Raw genomic sequence first — 25,764 nt, forward strand, 5'->3', positions numbered from 1 at the left:
AAAGTCTCCTCAGATCAAGAATAAGAATTAAAATCTTATCTTATACAGTGTCAGCCACCTACTGCTGCCGTTGGCCCTTCATCATTTTGTGGCTATTAAATCACATCTCATACTTCATTGTATCTGCACTCAATGGCAGAGATTTACTTTACATTTACTCAAGTACTGTACAAGTTTTAGGTACAGTACCTACTTAAGTATTGTCTGACAGCTGGAGTTACTAGGTACTTTGCAGATTAATAATACAAAAACAAATAAACAAATAAACTGTTATATGCAATATTATAGACTGTGATACTTTATTGATCCCTGGAAGGAAATTCACAAACTACCCAGCAGTATATAAAGTATTTCAAATAATCTCCACCTTTACCTGCTGCAACAACAAAGTGATGGACACATTAATACATCAATAATTATTATTATATAGGTTAATATATACTGAAAATGAGCCATTCTGCATAATGAATACTTATGTACTTGCGTTTTACTTGTAACAGAGTATTTATATTCCTATTCATTTATGTTTGGTGTTTGATGTATTCTGTAAAGCACTTAGAATTGCCTTGTTGTTATTAATGGTAGTATTCAGCTTGCTGGTTAACTTATAAAATGGGCGGAGCCGGACGTGACGTATGCGGGGTCAAAGGTAATTTTGTACGTCGGCGTGGTGGTTTGGCGCCAGCAATTTCGCGGGGCAAGAAGAGCACACAAGGGAAGAAGGAAGCCAGAAATATTGATGAAAATAAAACCTAAAGAACATAGTTACAAACGCCACGAAGTGAACCGGACCGGTGGCCTTAACTGGTTTTGATGGTTTGTCTGTGGAGTTTCTGCTTCTTGCGTTTCGTCCTGAACTCCCGAGGTGAGCTGCGAGTGTGTATGCGTGTTGTGTTTAAAAAAAAAAAAAGTGTAAATATTTGTTCGGTTGCTGTGTCTATTTGCTTGTCAGTAAGTCAAAACAAAGAAGGACAAGTGAGCCGGGAGGTGAGGCGGTGTCACCCCGCTGTTAGTCCACTTTTCCCTGCATGGAACTTCGCTAGCTACAGGCTCGAACATTCAGCCTGTTAGCTAACTTGTTAAAGCTAGTTAACGTTAGCAGGCTGCTTGCTAGTGCTGTCTTGCAAGATGCGGTCAACGACTCGGGTCCCTGAGTAATTCACGTTTCTGAAATGTCGGTAGGGTTGTTTACAACCGGACACACTTGTCAGACTTGTTTTGGTTCCACTGGGTGTCCGAGAGGAAGTTGCTATTTAACTGCTGGCCTCCGGTAGCATCCACAAAACGTGTCAACACATTTGTTCAGGCGTAACCTTTTTTTCTCCTTCATTTATCTCGTGTTTACAGATCTGGATACAGTGGAGGGTGAACGCAGCTCTGCTTAAATCTTACTGAGGTAAGTTATGTGCATCTGTCTGCCTGCCTGTGTATTCCTTTTCATTATGGCAGCTCTGTGGCCATGGTGTGTATAAAAAGCTCATGCGAACCACTGACTATATTAACATCACCAAATCTAGGTCGCACACTTAATTATTTATACAGTACAGGCCAAAAGTTTGGACACACCTTCTCATTCAATGCATTTCCTTTTTATTTTCATGACTATTTACATTGTAGATTCTCACTGAAGGCATCAAAACTATGAATGAACACATATGGAATTATGTACTTAACAAAAAAGTGTGAAATAACTGAAAACATGTCTTATATTTTAGAGACCTCAAAGTAGCCACCCTTTGCTTTTTTATTAATAAGGGATACAATTTCACTAATTAACCCTGACAAAGCACACCTGCGAAGTGAAAACCGTTTCAGGTGACTACCTCATGAAGCTCATTGAGAGAACACCAATGGTTTGCAGAGTTACCAAAAAAAGCAAAGGGTGGCTACTTTGAAGAATCTAAAATATAAGTCAGTATATAGTGTATATATATAAGTATATAGTCATGAAAATAAAGGAACACATTGAATGAGAAGGTGTGTCCAAACTTTTGGCCTGTACTGTAAATATATCAGTTCTTCTTACATTAGGAATACGCCAATCTATGCACAGAACACTGCACCATCTGATCCAGATTAATATTTTTGCACACCCTGCACAAAACCATACATCCTTCTTTTCCTTTCTGAAGCAGTTTTATTGTACATGCTTGGTCTTTCACATCTCGTCTTTTTTATATTTATTGTAATATTTCTATTCTTTATTTGTGTTCTTGACTGTTGCAGTACTTTGCTTGATTGTTTGTTCCCTTGTCATGTGTTTATTGTATGCACCAGACACACACCTAGGCAAATTCCAAACTTACTTTGGCAATAAATCTGATATGATACTATAGTTTTTATTTATTTTTGTAAATCTTAACCCACTTGTGCCCAAAGACTACTAACTCTCATCCGCTCTCTGTTTTGTAAAGGCCTTGAGGAGGGGAGTAATAATGATGGCGTCGGCGGAGCCTCCGAGCAGTTCCAGCCTTCTCCCCTTGCTGGAGTCTCTGGAGGACAGCGCTGCTGGACTGTCTGAGCAGACGGACGCCTACCTCACCATCGCCAAGTACGATCCCTGTGCTCGTCTTTGACCATCCTCTGGATATGTCTGAGCATGTGCTGTGTCAGATTGTTTCCTCAGTTACAACTGGAATTTGTTGACTAGAAAATAACGTTAGTTTTTCCTTTCCAGTCGGCTCAGTGGAGAGGAAGGCCAGCAGTTTCTCCCTGCAGTTGAAAAGCACTTTTCTCATTTGGGTAAAGCAATCTTGGTGAGTGTTTTGCACATAAAAAGTTGGAGAACCTCTAAATCTCCCATATTAAAGTTCCTGATATCTATGATGCCTAATTCTGTTCTTGCCTCCTGTTGTTTCCAGGTTCACATAGCTAGTCCGAATGCAGAGCTGAGCCAAGCTGCCCTGCAAGCTTTAGGGTTTTGTTTGTACCATTCTCGCGTCGTCTCTGGAGTGCCTGGTACATGAATTTACATATTTTATTATACATCATTATTTTTTCACGTGTGACTTCTATGGTAATGCAATTGCCGCAGAGGGTAAGGCTCTCTTTTTCTTGTTTTCCAGAAACCTTTGCATCAGAAATACTATCGGCACTTTGCTCCCAGGTGGTGAAGTCGGCAGATAAAAACACATGCACCAGAGCATTATGGGTCATTTCCAAACAGAGCTTTCCTCCAGACGTGGTTGGCAAAAAAGTGAGCATCAGCAGAGGTTTAAATCCACGGAGATATGACTGAAAACGAGGCAGTGATGTTTTGTTTTTTCAAGAGTGAAAGGTGCCACAGCGCTGCTGTATTGATCCATGTTGCTTGACTCACTCAGGTGTCGTCTATACTGGGAACACTGGAGAGTGTGTGTAGCAGAGAGGACATCCAGTCTGTGGTGATGGAGCATGAGGCCTTAAACGTCGTCATCAGGTAAATGAACACCAAATCATGTTAATGCTTTACCGGATGGGAATATTTATATGAGCAAACGGTACATGAATCAGATCCTCCGTGGGTGTTGGTTCTACATTGTTATTGGTTACGGATCATTCTCCCTTTATTTGACCATGCAAGTTACAGGAATGTTCACATATGACATTGAATAGTAGGAAAAATACTATTACATGCGTATATAGTTATGAATACTGGAACGTTGATTGCGATAACAAGAGTTGGTTCTTATTTGTCCTGGTGTTTCCAGGATGCTGGAGCAAGCGCCGGCCCAGATGGGCGAAGGAGCGCTGCGGTGGGCGAAGCTCGTCATCCCGCTGGTGGTCCACTCGGCCTCCAAGGTGCGACTACGGGCCGCGGCAGCCATGGAGTTGGGCATGCCTCTTCTCCTGGAAAAACAGATGGAGGTGGCTGGTATCATCGAGCCAATGATGTCCTCTGTGAGTGTCTCTCTGTGTCATTAACAGTGCTTCAATAGTTTCATTGTGTTATTGTTTGCACTTTGTGGGATGTAACTAAATTCACTGCACCAAATGTCTGAAAACATTCAGCCCCAATAATTACACAACAGCAGATTGGGGCTGCAACTAACAATTTTTATTTTAATCGGTCTCATATTTTCTCTAATAATGGATTAGTTTGGTCTATGAAAAGAAAATAGTGACAAATGGCAATCAGTGCTTTCCAAAGCCCAAGATGGCTCAAATGTCTTGTTTTGTCCACAAGTCAAAGATATTCACTTTACTGTCATAGAGGAGAGAAGAAACTAGAACATGTTCACATTTAAGAAGCTGGAATCAGAATTTTTTTTTTTTTTTTTTCTCAGAACAAAGGACTCAAACTGAATAATCAATTACTACCGCAGATCTTGTATAGTTAGTTTGATTTTCAAATTGTTGATATTAATTAGGATATATCAATAGTCAAGGTGCATGCTTCATTACTGCCAGCCTTCCACATGTTGAACACCTGCGAAAAGGAATTGAGCAGTGTAAGTAACTCTGCTGGTGTGCCTCATTTTGTTTTCACAGAAACTGATCCCAGAGCTCCAGAAACTTTTCATGTCCAAGAATGAAACCAATGTCCTGAAGCTCTGGCCCTTATTTGTGAAACTGCTCGGGAAGGTAAAGTGTGTGTGTATGTGTCCGTGTTCTGTCTCTGAGATTACTGGCACATGAATGTGTGACTAAAGAACAGGCCTTTCCTACAAATCCCGAATGTCCATAAAGGAATCTGAATTTACAGTGAGGCACATTAAACTTTATAGAGCATTAGAAACACTTTGTATTTCCAATTTTAGTAGCTCCTCAGTTAGCAAAATGGTTGCAGATTTATTTCTGTCAATCCACCAATCAATTAATCATTTCAGTGCTAGTTGAGAGTAGATTCTTAAAATGAACATAAGTCTTGACAGTTCTCCGACATATTGAAACATATTTCCTACACAGTTGCTGCACAGAGGAGGTCCCTTCATCAACTCTCTGCTGCATCTGGAGGAACTTGGTTTCCGCAGCTCTTCTCCCACCATCAAGAAGATCGCCTTCATTGCCTGGAAGAGCCTCATAGATAACTTTGCCCTCAATCCAGGTGAGCCTCCACTCTCTGTTCCCAGTTTTTATTTCCTCAGACTAATCCTGTTTTTGAGCTCTTCGATTTAGCTTTGCTGGGTCTCTGTGGCTGAGTTTTAATTTCTTACATGTCAATCCTGAAGCCATCCTATGCAGTGCCAAACGTGTGAAGCTCCTGATGCAGCCGCTCGCATCCATCAACGTCAGGACGGAGGCCCTGATGCTCACCAAGGTGGAGGTCTGGTGGTACCTGGTGGTCCAACTCGGTCCCAACCTGTCACCCATTTTTGATCAGGTTAGACATGCCCCTCTTTTCTCTCTCAATTCAAGTTTATTTATAGTATGAAATCATAACAAGAGTTATCTCAGGACACTTTACAGATAGAGTAGGTCTAGACCACACTGTATAATTTACAAACTCCCAACAATTTCGTTAGTAACAAGCATTTCTGGAACATGAATGCACACAGATGGAAAGAGACAGGAGATCAGTGTGTCAAAGGAAGTCCCCCCGGGAGTCTAAAACTATAACGGCATAACTATGAGCTGGTCCAAGGCAAACCTGAGCCAGCCCTACAGTGGTTGGTAGATGAATCGGACGACTATGAAGAGAAGCAGACTACTGTAACACCTCATCACCTGTCCTATCCAGTCTGCACCAGTAAAAACAAGATGTAGATCCCACATTATGTCCATTATCTGTAGTGCTGATTTAAAAACAATATGAAGGAATTATACACTCTATCAAGGAGCTGCTGTCCCCTGTCAGCATGGGGTGGAGTCTCAGTGTCATGCACTCGATTTTTATATTTGAATCAGAAAAGGGTTTATTGCCACAATACGTTACACTTATGTGGAATATGCCTTGGTGAATGGTGCATACATAAACAAACCTATTAAACTTGATACGAAATAAACAATACATACAGAAACAAATCTATACATACAAAATAACTGTAGTCTTCGTCTATTTTTACTTTTTCACCATGAAACAATTTAAATTTTTCGCTTAAAGGCTCTGAACACCCACACAGGTGTTTTTAGTTATTCTGGCTGATTAGACTCTGTTCAGGTTGAAGGTGGGCCGGAGCTTAGATGCGAACGTATTGGGTCACAAATTCTTTCTACCAATAAGGATGATTTAAGGTGTAATTTGTCCCGCCCTAACAGGTGCAACAATAGTTAACAGTGGCCTAAGGAAGATGTCAGTCACTCAGTCTAACCACACCCTCACAGTCCTGGAAAAGGTCCAATCGGCCACATTAACTTTAAACACCTGTGTGGGTATTCAGGGCCTTTTTTAAGTTTTATTTTGATGCCGATATAAAGACTCTTCTTTATTTAGACACACTTAGTCAATGCAAAGTCAGAGAGCAGCACAAAGAAAGTTAGGCAGGTATAGTAGCATGCTGCCCAATAAAAAAAGATGTGTAATCTCTACCAAGCCCGCCTAGCAGAGCAGCAGCTTCAGTCCTCCTTCTGTGTGTACGCAGGATACGTTGAGGCGCAGTATTGAGTGTAGGTCACACACATATTAACATCCCTCAGAGCCCCACACACACACAATCACTGTAGTTAGAGCATGAAACAGAAGAAAATATGATTGTGATTATGTTTGTAAGCTTGATTGATTAAAAATAAGTTCCGTGAGACGGCTCCTGTGTAGACGAGAACAAAAGTCCCAAAAGATTTTAAAAGGTCTCCCATTTAGCCTCATGACAGCTGCCTCTTTTTGATATGAAGATATATGAAACATTAGATGATGTACTAACTTGTGTCATCCTGAGTAAAATGTGTTGTGAGTAAATAGTATTTGTCTCTCTCCAGGTTTCTGTTCCTCTGCTGCAGTGCACTATTGGATCCGACTCCTCAGTTCCAAGCACCCCTTCTAGAGCTGTCAGTCAAAATGGTGCTGTCGCACCTGGCACGCCAAAGACTAGTACGTTTACACATCCTTTTACACAGGCCTCTCAATCCCCTACAGTCTATGATGCTCTACACCATCTTACACAAAGACTGAAGTTGCACCAGAGTCAACAAGGACATTGTGTATTTTTTCCTCCTTTCCTATGGCAGGCACTTCAGTCTTGAACAGCTTCAGCAGCCCTGCCAATACGTCTCGGATGAACCTGAACTCTAGCGTCCAGATCCCCTCCACCTTCCCCTCCATCCAGCTGCTGGGCCTGGAGATGTTGCTTCACTATTTTCTGGGACCAGAGGTTCTTGCCACAGCAGCAAAGAAAAAACTCCCCCTCAGTCTTGGTAAGAATTGGAGCCACACATTACCTACTACCAGAGATGTTCACAAGTCATTTTTTTGGAAGTCCAAGTTGAGTCTCAAGTCTTTGAGCTCGAGTCCAAGTCAAGTTTTTTGCCACGAGTCATTGTTTTGAAAGTCCAAGTCAAGTCTCTGGCCATCTGATCTGGATACAACTATAAAGATACAATTTGCGATGGTTAGCTTGTTACCTGTGACGATATATGCTAAATTTAACATCTGATGACTGACCTATCTGGGTGTGTTTTGAGATGCCTGATGAATTTTGATGTTGTTGATCCTGCATCATTTATGTTGGTGCCGCACTCCTTGCATGTAGCTGTTCGCTTACTGACACTGTTTACAAAGTTATTGAAATCAAAACTAATGACCAAAGCCAAAACTCCGGGAGGACTTGGTGTTGCCATCGTCAATGCATTTTTTGATATTCAATTTTATTTATAGTATCAATTCATAGTTCCATTCAAGAGTTATTTCAAGACACTTTACAGATAGAGTAGGTCTAGACCACACTCTATAATTTACAAAGACCCAACAATTCCAGTAATTCCCCCAAGAGCAAGCATTCAGGAAAAACTCCCTCTCAAGAAGAAACCTCGGACAGACCCAGGCTCTGAGTTACATTGCACATCATGGCAGAGGGCAGGCGACATGCAGCTCGTCATACGTTTCCCCAACATTTATGCGCCAGTACAAGAAAACATAAATACATGAATACATTTAGATTTAAAAAGCAATAATTGCATGAAAACAGGTTGTTGACGAGTCTCGAAGCTCGACTCCGAGTCAAGTCTGAAGTCAGCTGTTTGTGCGACTCGAGTCCCCATCTCTACTACCTCCATGATGGCGTAACGGCCATTCATACATTGGCACCGACCTGCTCTGGAACATGGTGATCGTGAACCTGTTACTTCTTTATATGTTGCTCGTGTGTACTTTTTAACTGAAGGGTTGTATTGTACCTTGTGAAGTTTTTGACCACCACTAGAGCCATGAATAGAATACAGTGGGTCCTCAATTTGTTTGTAAGAGCACGCAGGCAGTGCAATCTTAACATTCTGCTTTTGGTTTCAAGCTGTTCTGCCTATCAGTAGTTAGAAACGTAACACACCAACAATTTTTCCTAGCAATCACCACTTCGCAATTGTGTCGACTGAAAATTAAATTGGCGGGAGAAACGCAAACTTTCTATTAATTGACCAACAAACTGTGAAAACAAATGGAAATTCAGTCTAATCGTGCTACCTTCAGCTGTTCAACCTTTTCATAATGTGTATGTGTTGGGTAGGTGAATCAAAATATGGCAGTTTAATTGCAACATATAAAGCCACATTCTCTTTTCTTTCCAGAGCCCTTGAACCACCCACTCCTCTCTGGCACTTCCGCTTTCACTAAACATTCTGCTGTGCTCATCTCGAACGTCAGAGATGGATTCATCAACATCGGCAAAGACGCTCCAGGTAAACGCCATAGCTCTACTGGACTGAGTTGATTGAAATTCACCACCAATCCTTTTTTCAGTTGTGTAGTTTCTAAACCGTTAAATGGAATACCCTCTCCACCTCCTCCTCGTGTCAGCCTTTGGCAGAATGTTGATTTAAGTGAGTTTTATTGTCAAAAACTCCATATAAACTGTAGGAGGCCATGCTTGTGTAAATGCTCAAGTTCACAAATATGGAAACTGCTGTTCTTGACAATTTATATTAATCTAATTTAAAAAATATATAATGAAAAGGAATAGTGTTGGTAGCTAGATGGCGGATTTAAAAGAATCAAAAGGACTTTTACATGTACTTTCATAACCTGGTTGTTGGCTTTCTGTAGCAACTTAATTTCTTAATGGGACCTGTGGGACAATAAAATATCAGTTAGTTCAAAGTGGTTTTTAAGATTGTGTAAGTGCACGATCGAGCCCCTTTCACACATGCATGGCAACCCTGAACTTATCTAGACATTACCCAGAGGAGCTCTGTGTGAGAACGCAAATCTGAATCAGTTGGACCGGACATTAAACCGACTTTACCCGGCCAGCTTCTTCTTCTTCTTCTTGTCGTCTGTGTATCGATTGAGCGCATGTGTGAAGAGAGCGTCTCATTGTTCAGAGAATTCACAGCCAGCTAAATTCTATCATGCGGATGGTGCAAATCTGGAGAAAACAAACCTCCAAAGGTGAAGAAGAATGGCTGTTATGGGAACACGGTAACAAAAATGTCTAACTGGAAAGACGACCAGTTTAAGCAATTTCTGTCAAGAGACTCTGCTGTTGATGACCAAATTACGAACCCGCTACTTGACCGCGGTGTAACTGTGTTAACGCAGCAGAGGAATGAAAAGGAAAGATGATTACTCATAGCCACTAAAATGTCTATGCCCATATAAGACCTCATCAGTGAAAGTATGCACACCTTGTTTCAAAAGTAGGGCTACTGGTTGCTGCTCATCATCCGCATAGACATCCGGATATTCCATTGAAAGTTCTTAGATTTCCGGCCTTAGGCATCTTTTGTCTGGAGCACACGTAACCTATTGACGTTCCATCTCTTTTTCTCCTACAGATTCTCTTTTGGCTGTCATATGGACGAGTCTTGTCCGGTTTGTCAACCTAACTATAGAGTCTGGTAAGTACTTGGATGTTAAGTCATCTTTAGTACACTCTATGTGGAGAACTACAAAAGAGCTCTCTGTGTTTATAAAGACACTTGCGGGGCTTTTATTTGTTTATTTTTTGACATGCCTTGTGGCTTTTTATTACCACAATAATACTTGTTTGGTTGTAGAATTGAAAACTTTGATTACTTGCAAATTCCAGCTTTGGAGTAAAGGGACAAATGGCATTCCCACTGCTTTGTCTTAATAGAGAACCATTTCAACTGTCATTGTGGCTGCTGCTCAGCAGTGTGGGGATCTTAAACTTGTGGTTCCCGCCTCAAAGCTCCACATAGAGCACCCTGATTGGGTCTGGGCTCTGTCATTTGGGAGGAGGACTAGTGAGACCTCGACCTCGTCTCCTGCCCGACCCACTCCCACTGTCACATCAGTTTAAGTTGGAGCGGTCAGATCCTCGTGGTCTGGACTGCGGTGAAAAGAAAAAAACACTGAGGGGTCCGTCCCCAATGATGACCCTCTTCTCTTAAATTAGACCCATTTCCTTCTCTCAAGAAAAGACCAGGTTTTTGTTTGCATTAGTCATTCTGCTGATGAGTTTCTGAGATGGATTTTGTCCCTGGCTCTCAGTAGGCAGTAAGAAGGATCGTCAGGGCAGTGAAGTTCTGACACTGATGCTTCAGGCTCTGCAGAGCATAGTCACCTCAGAAGCTCTGCCTGCTGACAAAGTCCTGGTAAGACTAAAACCTTCAAGTCTCATCACTCACTGTAGTTACACACGGAACAGATGGATGGATGGATGGATGGATGGATAGATCGATCGATCCTTGCTCACAATACCACCTGGTGGTCAAAGAGTGTAAAACAGGCCGATATATCAGAGATGATCTGTTATACTGTGTCAGAAGGTTTTTGACTGTATTTTGTGCCAGTAATAACAAAGAAATGTATTTCCATTTATATCAATGTCTTTTCTGGTGGTGTACTGTAACTAACGTAACTGTATAATAATAAACGGATTTCCTTGAGAGGAATGCAGCTATGAAACGTGTGTAAATCAATCCTTTTGGTCATAATATAATAATAGCAGGAGGGGCAATATTAGCATTCTAAAACCTGTAAAGTGCCTGTGGTTTTAACCGGGCAGAGGGCAGTGAATGTGCTCGTGTAAATCATGGATGTGTAATAAAACCGTGTAGATTCGAACCACCTCCTATTCCAGTGACCTCAATGACATTTGTCTACACCGATACAAGCCTAGATACGCGCCTCGCGGAAAACTTTTCTCGACAAACCGTTCGAAGCCTCGGCACAGACCCTAACATCACCATCTATCGCACCTCATTTTAATTTTCATATTTTCTTTGAGGTTTTCATTGACCTACGTAAGACCGTTACCGTACCATTTTAACTGTTTAATCTTTTACCTCCAGATTCTGTTTGAGGCCACGGTGAAAGGTATTCCCCAGAGAGTTCTAGGCTCTGCCTCCTATCAAGTGGGCAAGATGGATGTGCTGAATGTGAGTGATTCTTTCTCGTCTGTTAAGCAAATATTCATATTCAGTAGTCATGGGACTGCTCATAAAGAGAATTGGTTAACATTTGTATTTCATTCCTCAGGGAACGCCAGCTCTGTTCCTCATTCTTCTCCTCTACAACAGCAACGTGCTCTCAGCCTACATAGAGGACGAGAGGTGGGTCTAATGTTATTTATTTATATCAGTTGAATCTGTGCTCTCTCTACACCAAAGCAAATTTCCCAGGTATTTAGTCAGTTTTTCACCTCAGGACTGAAACCTGATTGTCATAATTTAGTGCAGAAGCTAAATCTGCAAGCACTTGCATGTCATGGCCTATTTTTTTATTTTTATTTTTTATTATTAATTGAGTAATGTTTAATATACAGTACTAAAACATGTTTGAACTGTGGTAGTTTTGTCAGAGAATGGTTTGGAGCCCTGTGACACTGCAAATGTAAACTGCCGGATTAGTTTGTTACTCCACCAATACAGGTCTGTTTTTTAGTTATATTGATTTAAACAATTGGATATTCTCCTAGCCCCCCAAAAAGAACTCCCTTAATACATCTTCAAGCTATATAAAACATTGTTCGTATATATTGTGCATTTGAGTTATTTGGGTCCATGAATGTGTTGCAAACTCACATCCCATACAAGTGTTACTTAATCGCTTTCCCTCTGCAGGTTTTTTCACTGCCTTCAAACGCTGGTGGGCTGCGGTCTGTCAGGCCCCACTTCCCCTCTGGCGTTTGGGGAGGCGGTGCTGGCTGCCATCAGACGCAGCGCTGGGTGTGTGCAGAACAAGGAGCAGCTGTGGAGGATGTGGAGCGTGATGGTCAGCCCCTTTACCGACACCATCACACAGGTAGGCAGAGAATCCAAGGGATTGACGACCCGTGTCGTTGTCAATAGGCTTGTTTGAGATGAGCCAGATCTGCGCAGAATCGATCACCGGCGTTCGCCGCCCAATGCATGCCGGTTAGATTTGTGTCCGACTTGATCCCGACTTCCTCTGACGTCATGCACACGTGGGCAACGATAACCTCACATCAAGGCGGCCACAATTTTTAGAGCCAGGCGCCGCAGTTGCTCTCCACAGACTGCGAGATCCAGGCGGACACAGTGCATGCTGGGAAACGCCAGCCTCTCAGCTGATCTAACAGCTGATTGGTTCAGAATCGATTCAACATGACGTTTTATATAAACTTTTTATTGATTTTGAATTGGAGGGACTTTAACTGCTATTTGTCTGATTTTAAAAGCTTATTCTGTGCAGATCACGTGTGGCTGATACGTTTAGAAGTCAGAGACTAGATCTGTTCAGATTACAGATCATCTATAGTGTGGTGTTAATTAACATCAGCAACAGATCGCATGTAGAGCATTTTGACAGCTACTCTGTCATAATAAAACCAACTGGAGACTGTATACAAGCTGATATATGGGTCTGATAACATTTCATTAAATCGGAATTGGACCACAGTGTTTCTGTGACTTCTTGTTCAGCCTGAAGGCTGCTGGAATCGGCTGGAAACTGTCCGACTTGACAGCGGATTTTTGTCACCTCCCCTGGCTGCTGCCGCCTGCTCTCGTCCACTTTACAAGCGAGGTGCACTTCATCTCGAACGAGCCTATTGTGTGGCTATATTTAACACGTTCTTAGTAGGGGAGTGCTCTGAAAGTTAGCTTGACTGTGTCAGCAGGAAGTGGAGGACAAAATGTAATTTCTTAAGTTTTAGTTTGGATTTTAGTCTTGCTCAAGCTGATCGTCAAGTTGGGTTTAATGGTCAATCGAGGAATTTTGTTAATAGGTCAGTATTTGTGAAAAGACCCACGAGCAACAACTGATCCCTGAGTTATGAAAAGAAGTTTTACCACCGAGCAGCAATTATTGAAACATTAGGTTTGTGATCATAGGAAAAGCTGCTAACTGCGAAGTGAGGTGTGCACTCAATGAACTTAACATTTTCAATCACTACTTTGTCTTTTTTTTGTTTTTGTTTTTTACAGTCTAATGAAGTCAACCAAGGTGACGCTCTGGAGCACAACTTCAGTGCCATGCACTCTGCCTTGTTGTTCCCCATCACACACCTACTAAATGGCACACCACTACAGCAGGTCTCTTAATCTTTTTTTTAATTTTTTTATCTTGCCTACATGACCACCACTTTTGCCATTTTAAAAACCATGAAGCATTGGTCAAAAATCCTGTTTTCACTTCAACCAAAGGACCCTATTCTGACACCTGTATTTTGTCCAGGCGCCCCAGAAGTCAATGCTGTCTTCGTGGTCCAAACTGTACAAAGTGTTCGCCCGCTGCTCTGCGCTGGTGGTCACAGCTGAGGAGAACATCTGCTGCGAGGAGCTCTGTGCAAAGATGGCGGCTGCAATAGACAGAGATGCCCTAATGGTGAGGAGAGGAAAACTGCCATCACGTTAAAGCAACGATAACCGTGATGATATGTAACATCTAAACAAAGATTATGTTTTGTACGATTACCACCGCTAGAAAAAGTCCATTGATTAAAGGGTTTTCAAAATAATAAAACATAAATGATGGTGGTTGCTACTTTGCCATCATCAGGAAAATGTATGCCACAAATAAATCTTCATCTGGAGGTTATGGTTCTTTCTTTGGTTTAACTAAACAAAAGCCGAAATTAAAAAGCTTTTTTATTTCTTCAAAAAAGTATTTGTGAAAAAAAACAGTTGTGAAAGTGTTAAATTATTTGTTTTGAAAACAACCTTGATTTGAGATATTGATGCTGTCTGATCTCTGCAGGTTCCTTCAACATTGCATGCCGTTGCAAGCATCCTCCAAGTCATTGTTGAGTGTGTGAACTTCTCGCCGTACACGCCACAATTTCAGCAGAGGCTGAAGTGTAAGAGAACTCAAGCTAACCTTATTTCAGTCTTCCCACTTGGATTAAATGGAGAATTTAATCTGTATTCACTCCGTGTTTCTTCCAGCTCCTCACACTCCAGTAAACTGGATGAAAAAGAGGAATAAGGTCCTGGGGAATCTGTCCACCTTCCAGTCCTTGCTGGTACAGTGTCTAGAGGTTTATCTGGAGGGCCCCGAGGCTTCCTCTGACGCCACAGGACTGGCCCTGGTCTCCATCCTGTCTGCGCTCTTCACCAACCTCTCTCTCGCCAACACTGTCAAAGAAGCTCTGAGTTCTCTGATTCAACCTCTCACCCTCTTCTACAAACAAGCAGCCAGTGAGCCGCCCAAATTCTTGTCGCAGCTTCTGGGAAAGGTGGGATCTTTGTCAAATGGTTACACAGTTTTTGAACATTTTTAACCATTTGATGTTAAAACAGTCTTGTTTTTTTTTTTTCAGCTGGAGAAGCTTCTCTGTGAGATTCTCGGCTGCCTTCAGACCCGCTCTACTCTGCCGTACGACGACGAACTCCTGGCTCTCCTTTGCCCTTTGCTTTGTGTGTCGTTTCCTCACAAGAACAAGCATCTCCGCACCTCAGTCGCTCAATTCTGGAACTCCACTTTCGGCAACTCAGCCACTCTCACGTACCCCGATGAGATTAGGTGAACATCTTCAGGTTACGTTTAATGCTGTAGTCCCATTTTGACTCAGAGGAAAAAGCCAAATTTGTATTGATTTGGTTTGAGATCAACCTTTAAGAAAAAATGCTAAACAGATTGGATCTTTGGCTCGTAATTAATTTTAATTTAAGGTGTTTTTCTGCTTTTAAATTTAAAATCATTCATCCTCACATTAAGCTATCAAAATATGTTACATATAAAAGTTATGGTGTGGGCACCTGTGCCATCATCAGGAAAATGGTTCCCACAAATTTCTTTTTCTGGAGGTTATGAAGGGCTGGGCGATATGGAGAAAATCAAATATCACGGTATTTCTGACTAAATACATCGATGCCGATACTACGGCGATATTGTAGGTTTGACAATTGGTGCTTTCACAAAATATTAACACAATGAGAGTTTTTAAATTGAATCACCAATAATGTTGAATAATGATTAAGTCTGTAAAGGCAAATAAAAAACAGTCTGGTAAATTCAGAAAAATACATCACTTTACTGTAATCCAGCCTTTAAAACCAGGAAAACACTTGTCATATCACAATATCCAAAATTTAAGACGAAGATATCTAACCACATATCGATGCCAATTAGGGCTGGGAAAAAAATCTATTTGATTTAAAAATCGAGTTGGTAGGTCAAATTGATTCATATTTTCAAAAAAAAACGATTCTTTTGATTTTTTTTTTTTTAATCCAAATACAGTATAAATAATTTGGATGTTTAACAATCTTTGTTGCACACTGCAAAGTAACTTTTCAATTAGAGAAAGGTTTTGCCTTTGCAATTTTGTTTATGTTGATGCACTTTAATTAAATACAATAAATATATATTTTTAAAATATATTTACAGTTCGCAGTTATTTTGTTTTAAATGGAAGGGGGGGGAAATCGAATCGTAAATCGAGTTTTTTATAAAAAAATTGCCTTTTTTTTTTTTTTTTTTTTTTTTTTTTTTTTTTTTTTTTAGGGAAACAAATCGCCCAGCTCTAATGCCAATATAATATCGATATATTGCCCAGCCCTAAGGTTATGGCAGTTTCTTTGGTTTGAATGAACAGACAAAAGGAAAAACCTTTTTTGGTTTTCAAAAGAAATCATGATTAAAGAAATAAATATATTAAATTTGCTACAACAGTAATGCAACAATAGAAAAGTTTGTTTTATGACTGGAACAAACAATACAAGTAATTGGATCGATCCAGGTGGCCCAATCTTATCAATGTTGCCAATTTCCTTACACAGACCAATATTGAGCCAAGTGAAGCAGAAGACCCCGATCATTCTTCCTGGCTTTGAGGTGGTCTGTGTTTCTGATGACCTCAGTGGACCGTATTCAGTGAGTTGCTTTTACCTTTAGTGTTGTAATTTCAGCTATATTCACTGCGCTCTCTGTTCTTATTGTCATTTGTGGCTGATCTTGTTTGTGTCTGAAGAGTGAGAGTTCCCAGTTGGAGACCAATCTCAGTGGGATGCCAGTTTCATCTGTGGGGAAGAGGGACTCACTGCTGGGAAAGGCTGCTGAGCTGAAGGACAGGAGCGCTGGGAAAACCTCTAAACCGGTTTCTGTAAGTTTAGACTCTAACCACACCAGGTAACCATGTGGCCTAGCTGTTTAAGGTGCTGACATGTGGTAGCAGTGTCTCGGTTTCAAGTTTGAGGCTTTTGTTGCATCTTTCTCCCCCACATATATCCTGCCAACTCTACTGTACTCTCAAGAAGACAAAACATATCTACTAACCTAAAAAATGCCCTATATACTTCCACTAGTTAACATGCATGCATACTTTGAGATGGGTTGATTGGTCATCCTATCATATATGTATTTAGATTAGTTAAGGTGCCATCTTCTGAGGTGTTTTCTGTGATTTCATCGGTTGTTCCAGCCTGCTGCTGTACTCCTAAATATGTTGCTCATTATATTGTATATCCTTATATTCATGCCTGATGTTCTGTGATAGAAACAGATTTATCAAGATCAAATCATTGCAAAGACAAAATGTTTAGGCTTGTATTGGAGGTAGAAATATATTTTTACATACTAAAACTAAATGTAAGATGTAGATTTTGGAAAAATGAGAAGTCTCCCATTCTGTAAGAAGAGAAAACATTTTGTGACCATGCGAGACAAGTTATTGTGCTGAGACTGTTTTTTTTAGTGCTCATCCCAACATTGCACAATTGTGTTCCTTTCAACAGACAAAACTGGACTTTGGCTCTCCCAAGCCTCCCCGCAGAGGAGTTTTGGAGGAAGAGGCCTCCATCGACTTTGTCTTCATTCCTCCTGAGACGAAGGAGCGAGTTCTGACGGAGCACCAGAAGGAAGTGAAGAGGACTAAAAGGTCAGATTTGTCCTCTTGACTGTCCATCAGTGGCGTTTAAAAAAATACAATGTTAGTTTCCATGTTGTCAGTCTTGTGTAGAGATAATGTTTTCTTTGGTGCACAGGGTTGACATCCCTGCCATGTACAACAACCTTGATGCTTCTCTGGATACAACAGCTTTCACTCAGTACACACAGAGCCAAGAAGACTCTTTGTAAGTTCGGAGCATCTGCTACCAGAATCAAGATAAATCCCTCTCATAAAAACACAGCAGTCACGTAATAAACCATGTTTTTCCCATAGGGACAAACTGGCAACTGAACAAGCTGACAAGGTTACCAAAGAGGCTCCTGGCAAGGTAATGAAACACACATCCTAATCATTGGAAAAACAAAAATCAGCACTGCCAGGAAAGACTCTACTGGGGGCTGTTTTTGTCCTGTTTTTCATTCTGCTAAAGTGAGAATGAACAAAACCGAAAACTTCTTGTACATTGTTACTTTGCATTTGCATCACCAACACAGCCCATGTGTATTTTGGGTCTCAGTTTTTGCCATTAATGGATTTAACACTGTTACTACAGAAATCATTCGGAGCATTAATTAAGACCGTAGCAGGATTGTGCATCAGTCGGCACACTTGAAGTCGCTCATTAATTGACTTAGTCAAAAAAATAAACTGTAGACTTGCTTTATGCCAGCTCAAATATGAACATACTTTATAAAAACATACTTAAAAAATCCATCTATCAATTTCCAGTGCTTACTTGTGTTGGGTGGCAACAGGCAAAGTCTACATGTCTTTCTCCCCAAATACACCATCCAGCTCTTCCTGGGGGTCGTGAGCTGTCCCAGGCCTGATGTGAAATCTCTACAGTATGTTCTGGATCTGCCCCAGATTCTCCTCACAGTTGGACTTGCCCTGGATACCTCCCCATGAGGCATCCAGGAGGCATTCTGATCAGAGGGGGGTTGTTGTTACGTTACACAATTTTATAATGAATCACAGTAGCTCCCACAGTGCATAAAAACGATGAGTCACGAACATTATTGTTTTGCTTTGGAATTATTTTAATTAGTACACGCACTTCTTAAACCTATTAAAGCTTTAGCACATTATCTTCTATAGTGTGCCCTTTCTCACACAGATTTGAAATTAGGTTACTGTTAAGGATTAGGGAAAGACTCAGAATATTCTTGTTTCAAATGACGATTTTTGGAGCAATGAAACATTTACATCAGTACACGTCTGTGATTTTCTACATATTCACACTTGCAGACAGATTTACTTACTTGCCTTTGGTTTCTTTCAGGTTCCTCAGGAAGATGTGGAAAAAGACGACACTGAAATTCTAATAGAAGACACTCAAGACTTTACTAGCCCAAAAGCAGTAGAGAATATGCCAGAAAACCACAAACCGGAAGAGATGATCCCTGAGTCAGCAGATGTTTCTATAGAGGATTATGTCAAGAGTGATGATAAAGCAGAAGACTTGGACATGCAGTCTAAAGAAGGCACAAGTCCTAACATCTCTAGTTCTTCAGATTTGGTATCAGGGACTCCCCAGAAACCCAACAGTCGCCGTCAGTCCTTTATCACCCTGGAGAAGTATGCTGAGGGAAAATCTGCCAGTCCCAGCAGTGCGTCCACATTCACAGGTCTCCTAAAGACCTCCAATAGCCAAGAATGCTCTAAGACCAACAATAAGTCTTCCTCTCAGGCCTCCCTGACATCAACTGGTCCTAATTCTCAGGATTCCCAGTCCTCAAGGACAGAAAAAACTTACTCGCAGTGTCCTGTGAACAATGCCCTTGAGTCCCCTGTAAGGCCAAAAGACTCTGGGACAAAAAGTGGGCCAGTAAGGCTGATTGAGAGACTGCCCAGTGACCCAACAGAGGATGAAGACGTTATTCCGGACACCCAGACTGAAGTGGAGGACAAAGAAGGTACAAAAGTGTCTTCCTTATCAGAGGAAATTAAACCCTCAAGCCAGGACGAAGAATCTGAACCGACTCTGGATGATTCTCACTCTTCTGGGACTTCTCCAGGCGAACCCAGACGGTCAGGACGCTACAGGGTCCGACCTCTGCTGCCTGGAGAGGACCCTGAGGAACGAGAAGAGAAATACACGCCGTTGAAAAGGAGACGTTCCGGAGAGGAATCCAAAAGTGATTCTCCAAAGCCGAGCTCAACGCAAAACAGACCAAACACAAGAGGTAAGCAGGCTGCTGAAGAGGACAGTGGCAGAAACAGATTACGAACGAGGGCCCAGAGGGACAAGAGTGAGTCAAGCCAAACCAACTCTCAGGGTAGAGCACACAAGAAGATGAAACTGTTCAGAAATTCTGAGAACTTCCTTGATAAACCTGAACCCAAAAGGAGATTCACCAGAGAGGATGAATCCAGCCAAACTGACTCGCAGTCTGATTTTGAAAGCCAGTCACAGGGTAGACCAAGACGGCAGAGCAAAGCATCTTTGGAAATCAAGGAGGAGGGTGGAATGAAGAAAAAGGTTTTGCCTGAAAAAGAAGAGTCCCTCCAAACTGCCAAACATGAGCTTAAGATTGTAGAACGGGCAGAAAAGGATGCTGATAAGCCGAAGAAAGATTCTCAAATGATTGCTCCTTCCCCTCAAACTGGTGGCAAATCCCAAGAGTTTGAGATTGTAGAACAGACTGAAAAAGATGGTGATAAGCCAAGGAAAGATTCTCAAATTGTTACTGCTTCTCCTCAAATTGGTGACCAATCCCAAGAATTTATAGAAAAGACCAACAAGGAAAAGAGAGATTCTCAGATAGTCACTACTTCTCCAACTAATAAAGAATCCCAAGATAGACCAAGCACCACAAACAAGTTGGTGAATGACTCTGAGGTAAAAGACAAACTCAAAACAAGTGAAATCACAGATGACCTGAGTCAAGAGGACTCTCAAGGGATCACACCCTCATCCTCTGACAGCCAGCCTCGGCGTAGATCCAGAAGAAGCAAGGCTGTGGAGTCTGAAGATAAAAGTGAAAATAAGAATTCATTAGAAAGGCAGACTAGGTCCAATTCTCAGCTAGCATTGTCAGCTGTCGGTCAGTCAGAGGCCAGCATTGGAGGTAGGACCAGAAGGAGCAAGGTACAAGAGGAGCAGTCAAAGTCAAGTCCTAGCTCAACCCCAGAGAGTTCTCAGTCATTAGATAGTGCAGGATCAATAAATTCTTCCCGAGGCAGGGGCAAATACCCACAAAGAAGATCTTCTCAGGTGTTAGCCAGTAAAGAGTCTTCAGAGTCTGAATCCTCGGAGGCCAAAGAAAGTCCCCCAATTCCCAAAAAGAGAGGAAGAAAACCTCGAGCATCTCTTCCAAGTCCTCTCACCCTTGAATCCGGAACCAAAAATAACGATATAGTTATAGTAAGTGATTCACAAAGCATAGAAGCTAAATCTGATTTAGAGGATTCCCAGGAATCTCAAGATTTGCAGTGTTCTGAATTACTTCAGGTTACACACAACGTTAAGGGGCAAAGTAATGCAGAATCCCCAATGAAGGTGAAGGTTGATGCTGTTGTAGAGAAAGCTGAAACGGACAACACAAAGAACAGTGAATCGCTCGGTGTGTCACCTCGCAACGAGCAAACGCAAAAGGAGTCGAACATCGATAATGCTTCCTCACAGGAAGCTGACGCTAAGGACATGCTGTCCGCTGAAATAATTGAATCGGTTGCTATCAGTACAGAACCAACTCAGCAAGAGTTGCCCTGTGACCCTGTGTCTGTGTTATCTGCTGTGGACACAGTGGTGCCCCCTGAGGAGAGAACAGAGAAACTCCAGGCCTCAGAGTCTTCACAGGAGAACGTAGAGAAACTCCAGGCCTCAGAGTCTTCACAGGAGAACGTAGAGAAACTCCAGGCCTCAGAGTCTTCACAGGAGAACGTAGAGAAACTCCAGGCCTCAGAGTCTTCACAGGAGAACGTAGAAAAACTCCAGGCCTCAGAGTCTTCACAAGAGAACGTAGAGAAACTCCAGGCCTCAGAGTCTTCACAGGAGAACGTAGAAAAACTCCAGGCCTCAGAGTCTTCACAGGAGAATGATGTAGAAGTGTCTGAGCCGGTTGACAATGTTACAGAAAAACAAAAAGATGATTTAAATTCAAACCAAGAACACCCAGTTGTTCCAGCGGAGGATACAGCTGAAGACATTCACAGTACCACTTTGGGACAGAACCAGATGGAGTGTTCAAATGTCATTGATCATTTTTCAAAGGACGAGAAACGGTCTTCCTCCAGCGAACGAGGCGAATCAACACACCAGCACTCAGAGGCTAGTGCCGGTGAGGACATCACACCTCTACAGGAGAGCGATAAAGACTGCAAGACTCAGATTGTGGACTGTCGGGATGAAGAGGAAACTCAGACCGCCAACACTGAGAACGATGTAGTCGCAAATTTGGATGCTGCACAGGATGGTGTTTGCAACGCTTCAGTGTTATCAGAATCGACAAACGATGTTTTCCTAAATTCTCCGGCGAAGCAGAAAGACCTGGAGGCTTTAATGGGGGCGGAAGGCGGCCAAAGCCCCAGCAGTGGCAGGAACCGAGGAACCTGGTCTCCTTCAGCCTCCCCATCGACCAGTATTCTTAAGAAGGGCCTGAAGAGACCACTAGAAGAGGAGAGTCCCTCTCCTCTTGTCAAAGTATGTGACAAAGCACTTGTAAAATGTCAAAATGCATCTCAAATACATAAGTTCCACTATAATAATCTTTATTTCAACTTTGCAGTCCAGGCGTGTGTCTTTTGCTGATCCAATCCAACGTCAGGAAATGGCAGACGACATCGATCGTCGCAGCCCTGCTATCAGAACCAGCTCCCCCAGAAGATCCAAAGTTAGCGCCATACCACAGCCTAAGGTATGAATGAGGCCAGCATTGTTCTTCATTGCCTTGTTTCTGATTCACATGAACCAAACTTTTTCTTCAGCGAATAATCTGCTTTGATCTAACATGACGCCCTTCTGCTCCCTATTCCAGTACGTCACTACTCCAACAAAGGGTCTGCTGATCCTGAGTCCCAGAAATCTGCACAGTCCAGGTTACAAGAGCTCCAAGAAATGCCTGGTATGCAAAATTGTAGCATTCATTATTGTCACCATTTTCTTTGGGGGGCATTTACTTGAGGGCAGAAGACCCCAAACAAGCTGACTGACACAGTCCTGGTTAACGTGTTAGCAAAGAACACACAAAGAATAGACTTTTTACACAGCCAGGAGACACAGAGCAACATTTACTCTCTCTCGCTCTAGGGATGGAAATGTCAGTCAGTCTATCGCTTCGGTCCAGACTGAAATATTTGAACAACTATTGGATGGATGACCATGAATTTTTGTACAGCCGTTCTAAAGGATGAACCCAATGACTTTGGTGACTGTCTTTCATCCAGTTATCATTCAATCAACAGTTTGAATTTTTTTTTTGTCCAATACTTTGGTTTATGACCAAATACCAGCAGAACTAATTACACCCCCACCAGCCTCAGTTCTACTTTGTGTTGATGGTACACATTATAGCAGCTAAACATCAACAAGCGATGATTACCATTCTTAGCATAGCACACATTCTTATTCCTTGTCAAAACCTGGTCCCTACCCACAATGCAACTTGAATCAACTTGATTGCAACTTTAATGCGCTGTAAACCCAGTATGGTGAGTGGGTGGCTTCATAAAGTTCAAACAACACTTCAAACCATACACACTTTCATTTGATTCAGTTTTTATTTAGAAATATTGATTGGAACAGCTTTTTGTTCACAGTTAAAGGCTTTTAGTCCTAATGGTAGATGCAACCCTTTTTTCTCCCTAGATTTCCGAAATGAGCCAAGAGCAGCGGCCTCCAGTCTCCAAAGACTGTATCTACCCGGCCCTGGTTGGCTGCTCTACGCCTGTAGAAGCTGTGCTCCCTCAGATATCTTCCAACATGTGGTGAGTACAGAACAGGGTTGATCAAAGGAAAATGTTTCGTATTGGGTAAAATATTGATCTATTGTCTAATGAGGTGCATTTATTTGTTGCTGCTCTTGATTCTCCTCACAGGTCTCGTGGTTTTGGGCAGCTTGTTCGAGCCAGAAACATCAAAACTGTCGGTGACCTCAGTGCGCTCACTCCCAGTGAAATCAAGACTTTGCCGATTCGCTCCCCCAAGATCTCAAATGTCAAAAAGGCACTTAAAAACTATGAACAACAGGTACGCCAGGGGATAGAGGGCTGCAACAGCATTGAGATCACACAGCACAAACACAAATATGTAACATCAATTTTACAAAAACGTTTAATCGAGAAATTGTTCTTGTGTTTGACATCTGAACAATTCTCTTTCAGCGTAAAGGACGAGGTGGCGATGAGTTGAAGAGTTTGGATGAAATAGAGATGACAAACTCTGAACTGGAGACCAGTGGTCCTCAAAACCTGGATGAGGAGGATAAGACCTCAGGAGAGACACTAGGTGTGTAAAAACTGGTTCGGTGCCACAGGGGTTTTATAATGCGACAAATACATTTATTTTCAGACTTTTTGTGCAAATCTACATTTCACCCATGAATTTGTTGGAATAGTTTGACATTTTGGGAAGCTTATTTGCTTTCTTGCAGATAACTGGATGAGAAGACCCGTACCACACTCATATCTGTATGTTATGCAACCAGCCAGTCAGCTTAGCTTAGCATAAAGACTGGTAACAGTTGACCCTGCTCTGTTCAGAGGTCACAACAATTTCCAACCTTTATGCTAAGCTGACCATCTCCATTCTCTACTTTATATTTCCTGTAAAGACATAAAAGTGGTGTTGGTCCTCTTATCTAACTCTCCACCGATGAGTATTTCTCAAAATGTTAAACTTATAGAATAGACCCAATCACAATGTTTGTTCCACAATAACTTCCAGGTAGAAAACTCTTGCATCCCGTACATACGATGTAACGGCGCTGAGCAAACCGGAACGACTGGATATACTCTTATCTCATTCATCTAAAATGCACGTTTGATGCTTTCGTATGTCAACATTGTCACTAACGTTATCCCGGAGACCTAATTTACCGGTTGGGCCACAGACCAAAGAAAATGACACCACCCAAACTAGATGTCAGTCCGACCGTTGGTGAGATGTTGCTCCTAGTAACGCTAGATTTGGTTTATCAAAGCAACACAAGACAGAAAATAAGCCCAGCAGAAACGTCAGATAGGTCGGACCTCCGTGTTTAACTGTATATCTTTAAATGCTTTTAATGCTGAAAATGACGACAAAAATAAACAAGTTTGCCAATTTCACACATCTCTGCAATTCAGTACTGCCGTTTGTGTCTGTGGTTGGGGAAACACAAAGTGATGTTTGTTAGCGCGTCATCACGGCGATTCAGTCTATACTTTAAGTTTCTAAACGTCATCTGTCCGTTTGCAGCAACAGCGCTGGTTGACGAGCCCGTTCTCGCAGCTGGGAGGCCGGAGCTAGACTGCCTCGGGGATCAGACACCTGACCCACCGGCCGGAGAACAGAGACCTGGAGTGCAGCCGCACCCTGAAGAGCTGCTGTCAGACGTGGAGGCCCTGACCGACCGGATGACGCACGTTGAACTCAGCCGCTGCTCCCCGCTGCAGCTCGTTCAGATCCACGATCAGTTAGGAGGCGTGATGAGGCGCTTGGTCGTCGAGCTGCAGACACGCCTCTGCCAGACCGATGGCAAACCCTGAAGAGACTCCAGCTGGATCAGACGGATGCATAGCTGTTGAAATGGCACATAAAAAGACAGAACTATTCAAGAGTAATCTGCAACAAAAGATAACATGATCTTCTATCCTAGATATCTTAAATCAACCGATTATATCGTTTTAACTCCCAATGCCTTGGCCTTGTCTAACCTTAGATATTTTTTTTCTTTGCTTAGTTTTTTTTTTTTTTTAAATAAATACTAGCAGCACTTTCCCATTTTTTTAGCTTAGCTGTTGAATAGTTTATATGGTTTTAAAGAAACACTCAAAGGGAAGCACAGTCACACTTTCTAAGCTGTGTCAAAAGAAGAAAGCAAATTTTTTTTTAACAGTTGTAGTCTCTACGTGGATGGTATCTAAAGACATTGTAATAAAGGACTGAAGACAAATATTATCTCTCTACACACGCTGTTCAAATATGTTGTACATATGCTTTCTCTCATGGCATTTAAATCCTTTATGTGCCTATTTTAGGCTGTTTACAATTCAACTTATCAGTACTCCTGTATATTTTGTACGTTCTTAGTTTGTAAGCCTTTTCTGTCACTTCAGTTTTAGTGCATTTTTAAAGTCATGAAGCGTATTGTAGATGGTATTCTGTACTTCAGTCCATCTGTGGTTTTAAATGCTTAAATAAAGACAGAACTTATAATGTTTGAAGTTCAATTACATTTTGTTTGACACAAATATTCATTGTTTCACATGAGGTGACAACCCATGCAGCAAGTTTTTG

The 25,764-nt window shown here is 41.8% G+C and overlaps 1 protein-coding gene across 4 annotated transcripts; it reads left to right on the forward strand.

The window, feature by feature from the left end:
• The first annotated feature begins 655 nt into the window (after positions 1 to 655).
• Positions 656 to 25,691, forward strand: rif1 (replication timing regulatory factor 1). 4 transcript variants are annotated; one of them, XM_028590836.1, is made up of 37 exons: positions 656 to 865; positions 1,348 to 1,396; positions 2,415 to 2,551; positions 2,678 to 2,756; positions 2,862 to 2,958; positions 3,066 to 3,196; positions 3,324 to 3,418; positions 3,690 to 3,879; positions 4,471 to 4,563; positions 4,888 to 5,026; positions 5,151 to 5,302; positions 6,835 to 6,946; positions 7,084 to 7,269; positions 8,635 to 8,745; positions 9,841 to 9,903; positions 10,520 to 10,623; positions 11,323 to 11,409; positions 11,510 to 11,583; positions 12,094 to 12,274; positions 13,420 to 13,527; positions 13,670 to 13,819; positions 14,192 to 14,291; positions 14,380 to 14,669; positions 14,754 to 14,956; positions 16,216 to 16,309; positions 16,407 to 16,538; positions 17,170 to 17,312; positions 17,419 to 17,508; positions 17,598 to 17,652; positions 18,607 to 21,126; positions 21,166 to 21,969; positions 22,055 to 22,183; positions 22,304 to 22,390; positions 23,134 to 23,252; positions 23,364 to 23,514; positions 23,649 to 23,772; positions 24,724 to 25,691. In XM_028590836.1, the coding sequence occupies exons 3-37, from the start codon at positions 2,436 to 2,438 to the stop codon at positions 25,011 to 25,013; spliced, it is 7,599 nt and encodes a 2,532-aa protein (XP_028446637.1). In that variant the 5' UTR covers positions 656 to 865; positions 1,348 to 1,396; positions 2,415 to 2,435; the 3' UTR covers positions 25,014 to 25,691. The 4 variants fall into 4 exon arrangements, with proteins under 4 accessions (XP_028446637.1, XP_028446636.1, XP_028446634.1 ...); XM_028590835.1 differs by having other exon boundaries at positions 18,607 to 21,108; positions 21,148 to 21,969; XM_028590833.1 differs by having other exon boundaries at positions 18,607 to 21,969.
• Positions 25,692 to 25,764: the final 73 nt, after the last annotated feature.

The sequence above is a fragment of the Perca flavescens genome, chromosome 11 (assembly GCF_004354835.1).
Source record: "Perca flavescens isolate YP-PL-M2 chromosome 11, PFLA_1.0, whole genome shotgun sequence".
NCBI lineage: Eukaryota > Metazoa > Chordata > Actinopteri > Perciformes > Percidae > Perca > Perca flavescens.

Bases quoted from the DNA above. Each gene is read 5' to 3' on its own strand.
- rif1 (XM_028590833.1), top strand. From the start codon at position 2,436: ATGATGGCGTCGGCGGAGCCTCCGAGCAGTTCCAGCCTTCTCCCCTTG. The intron at 8,746-9,840 runs GTAAACGCCATA...TTTCTCCTACAG, and splicing joins CATCGGCAAAGACGCTCCAG to ATTCTCTTTTGGCTGTCATA. The intron at 11,584-12,093 runs GTGGGTCTAATG...TTCCCTCTGCAG, and splicing joins GCCTACATAGAGGACGAGAG to GTTTTTTCACTGCCTTCAAA.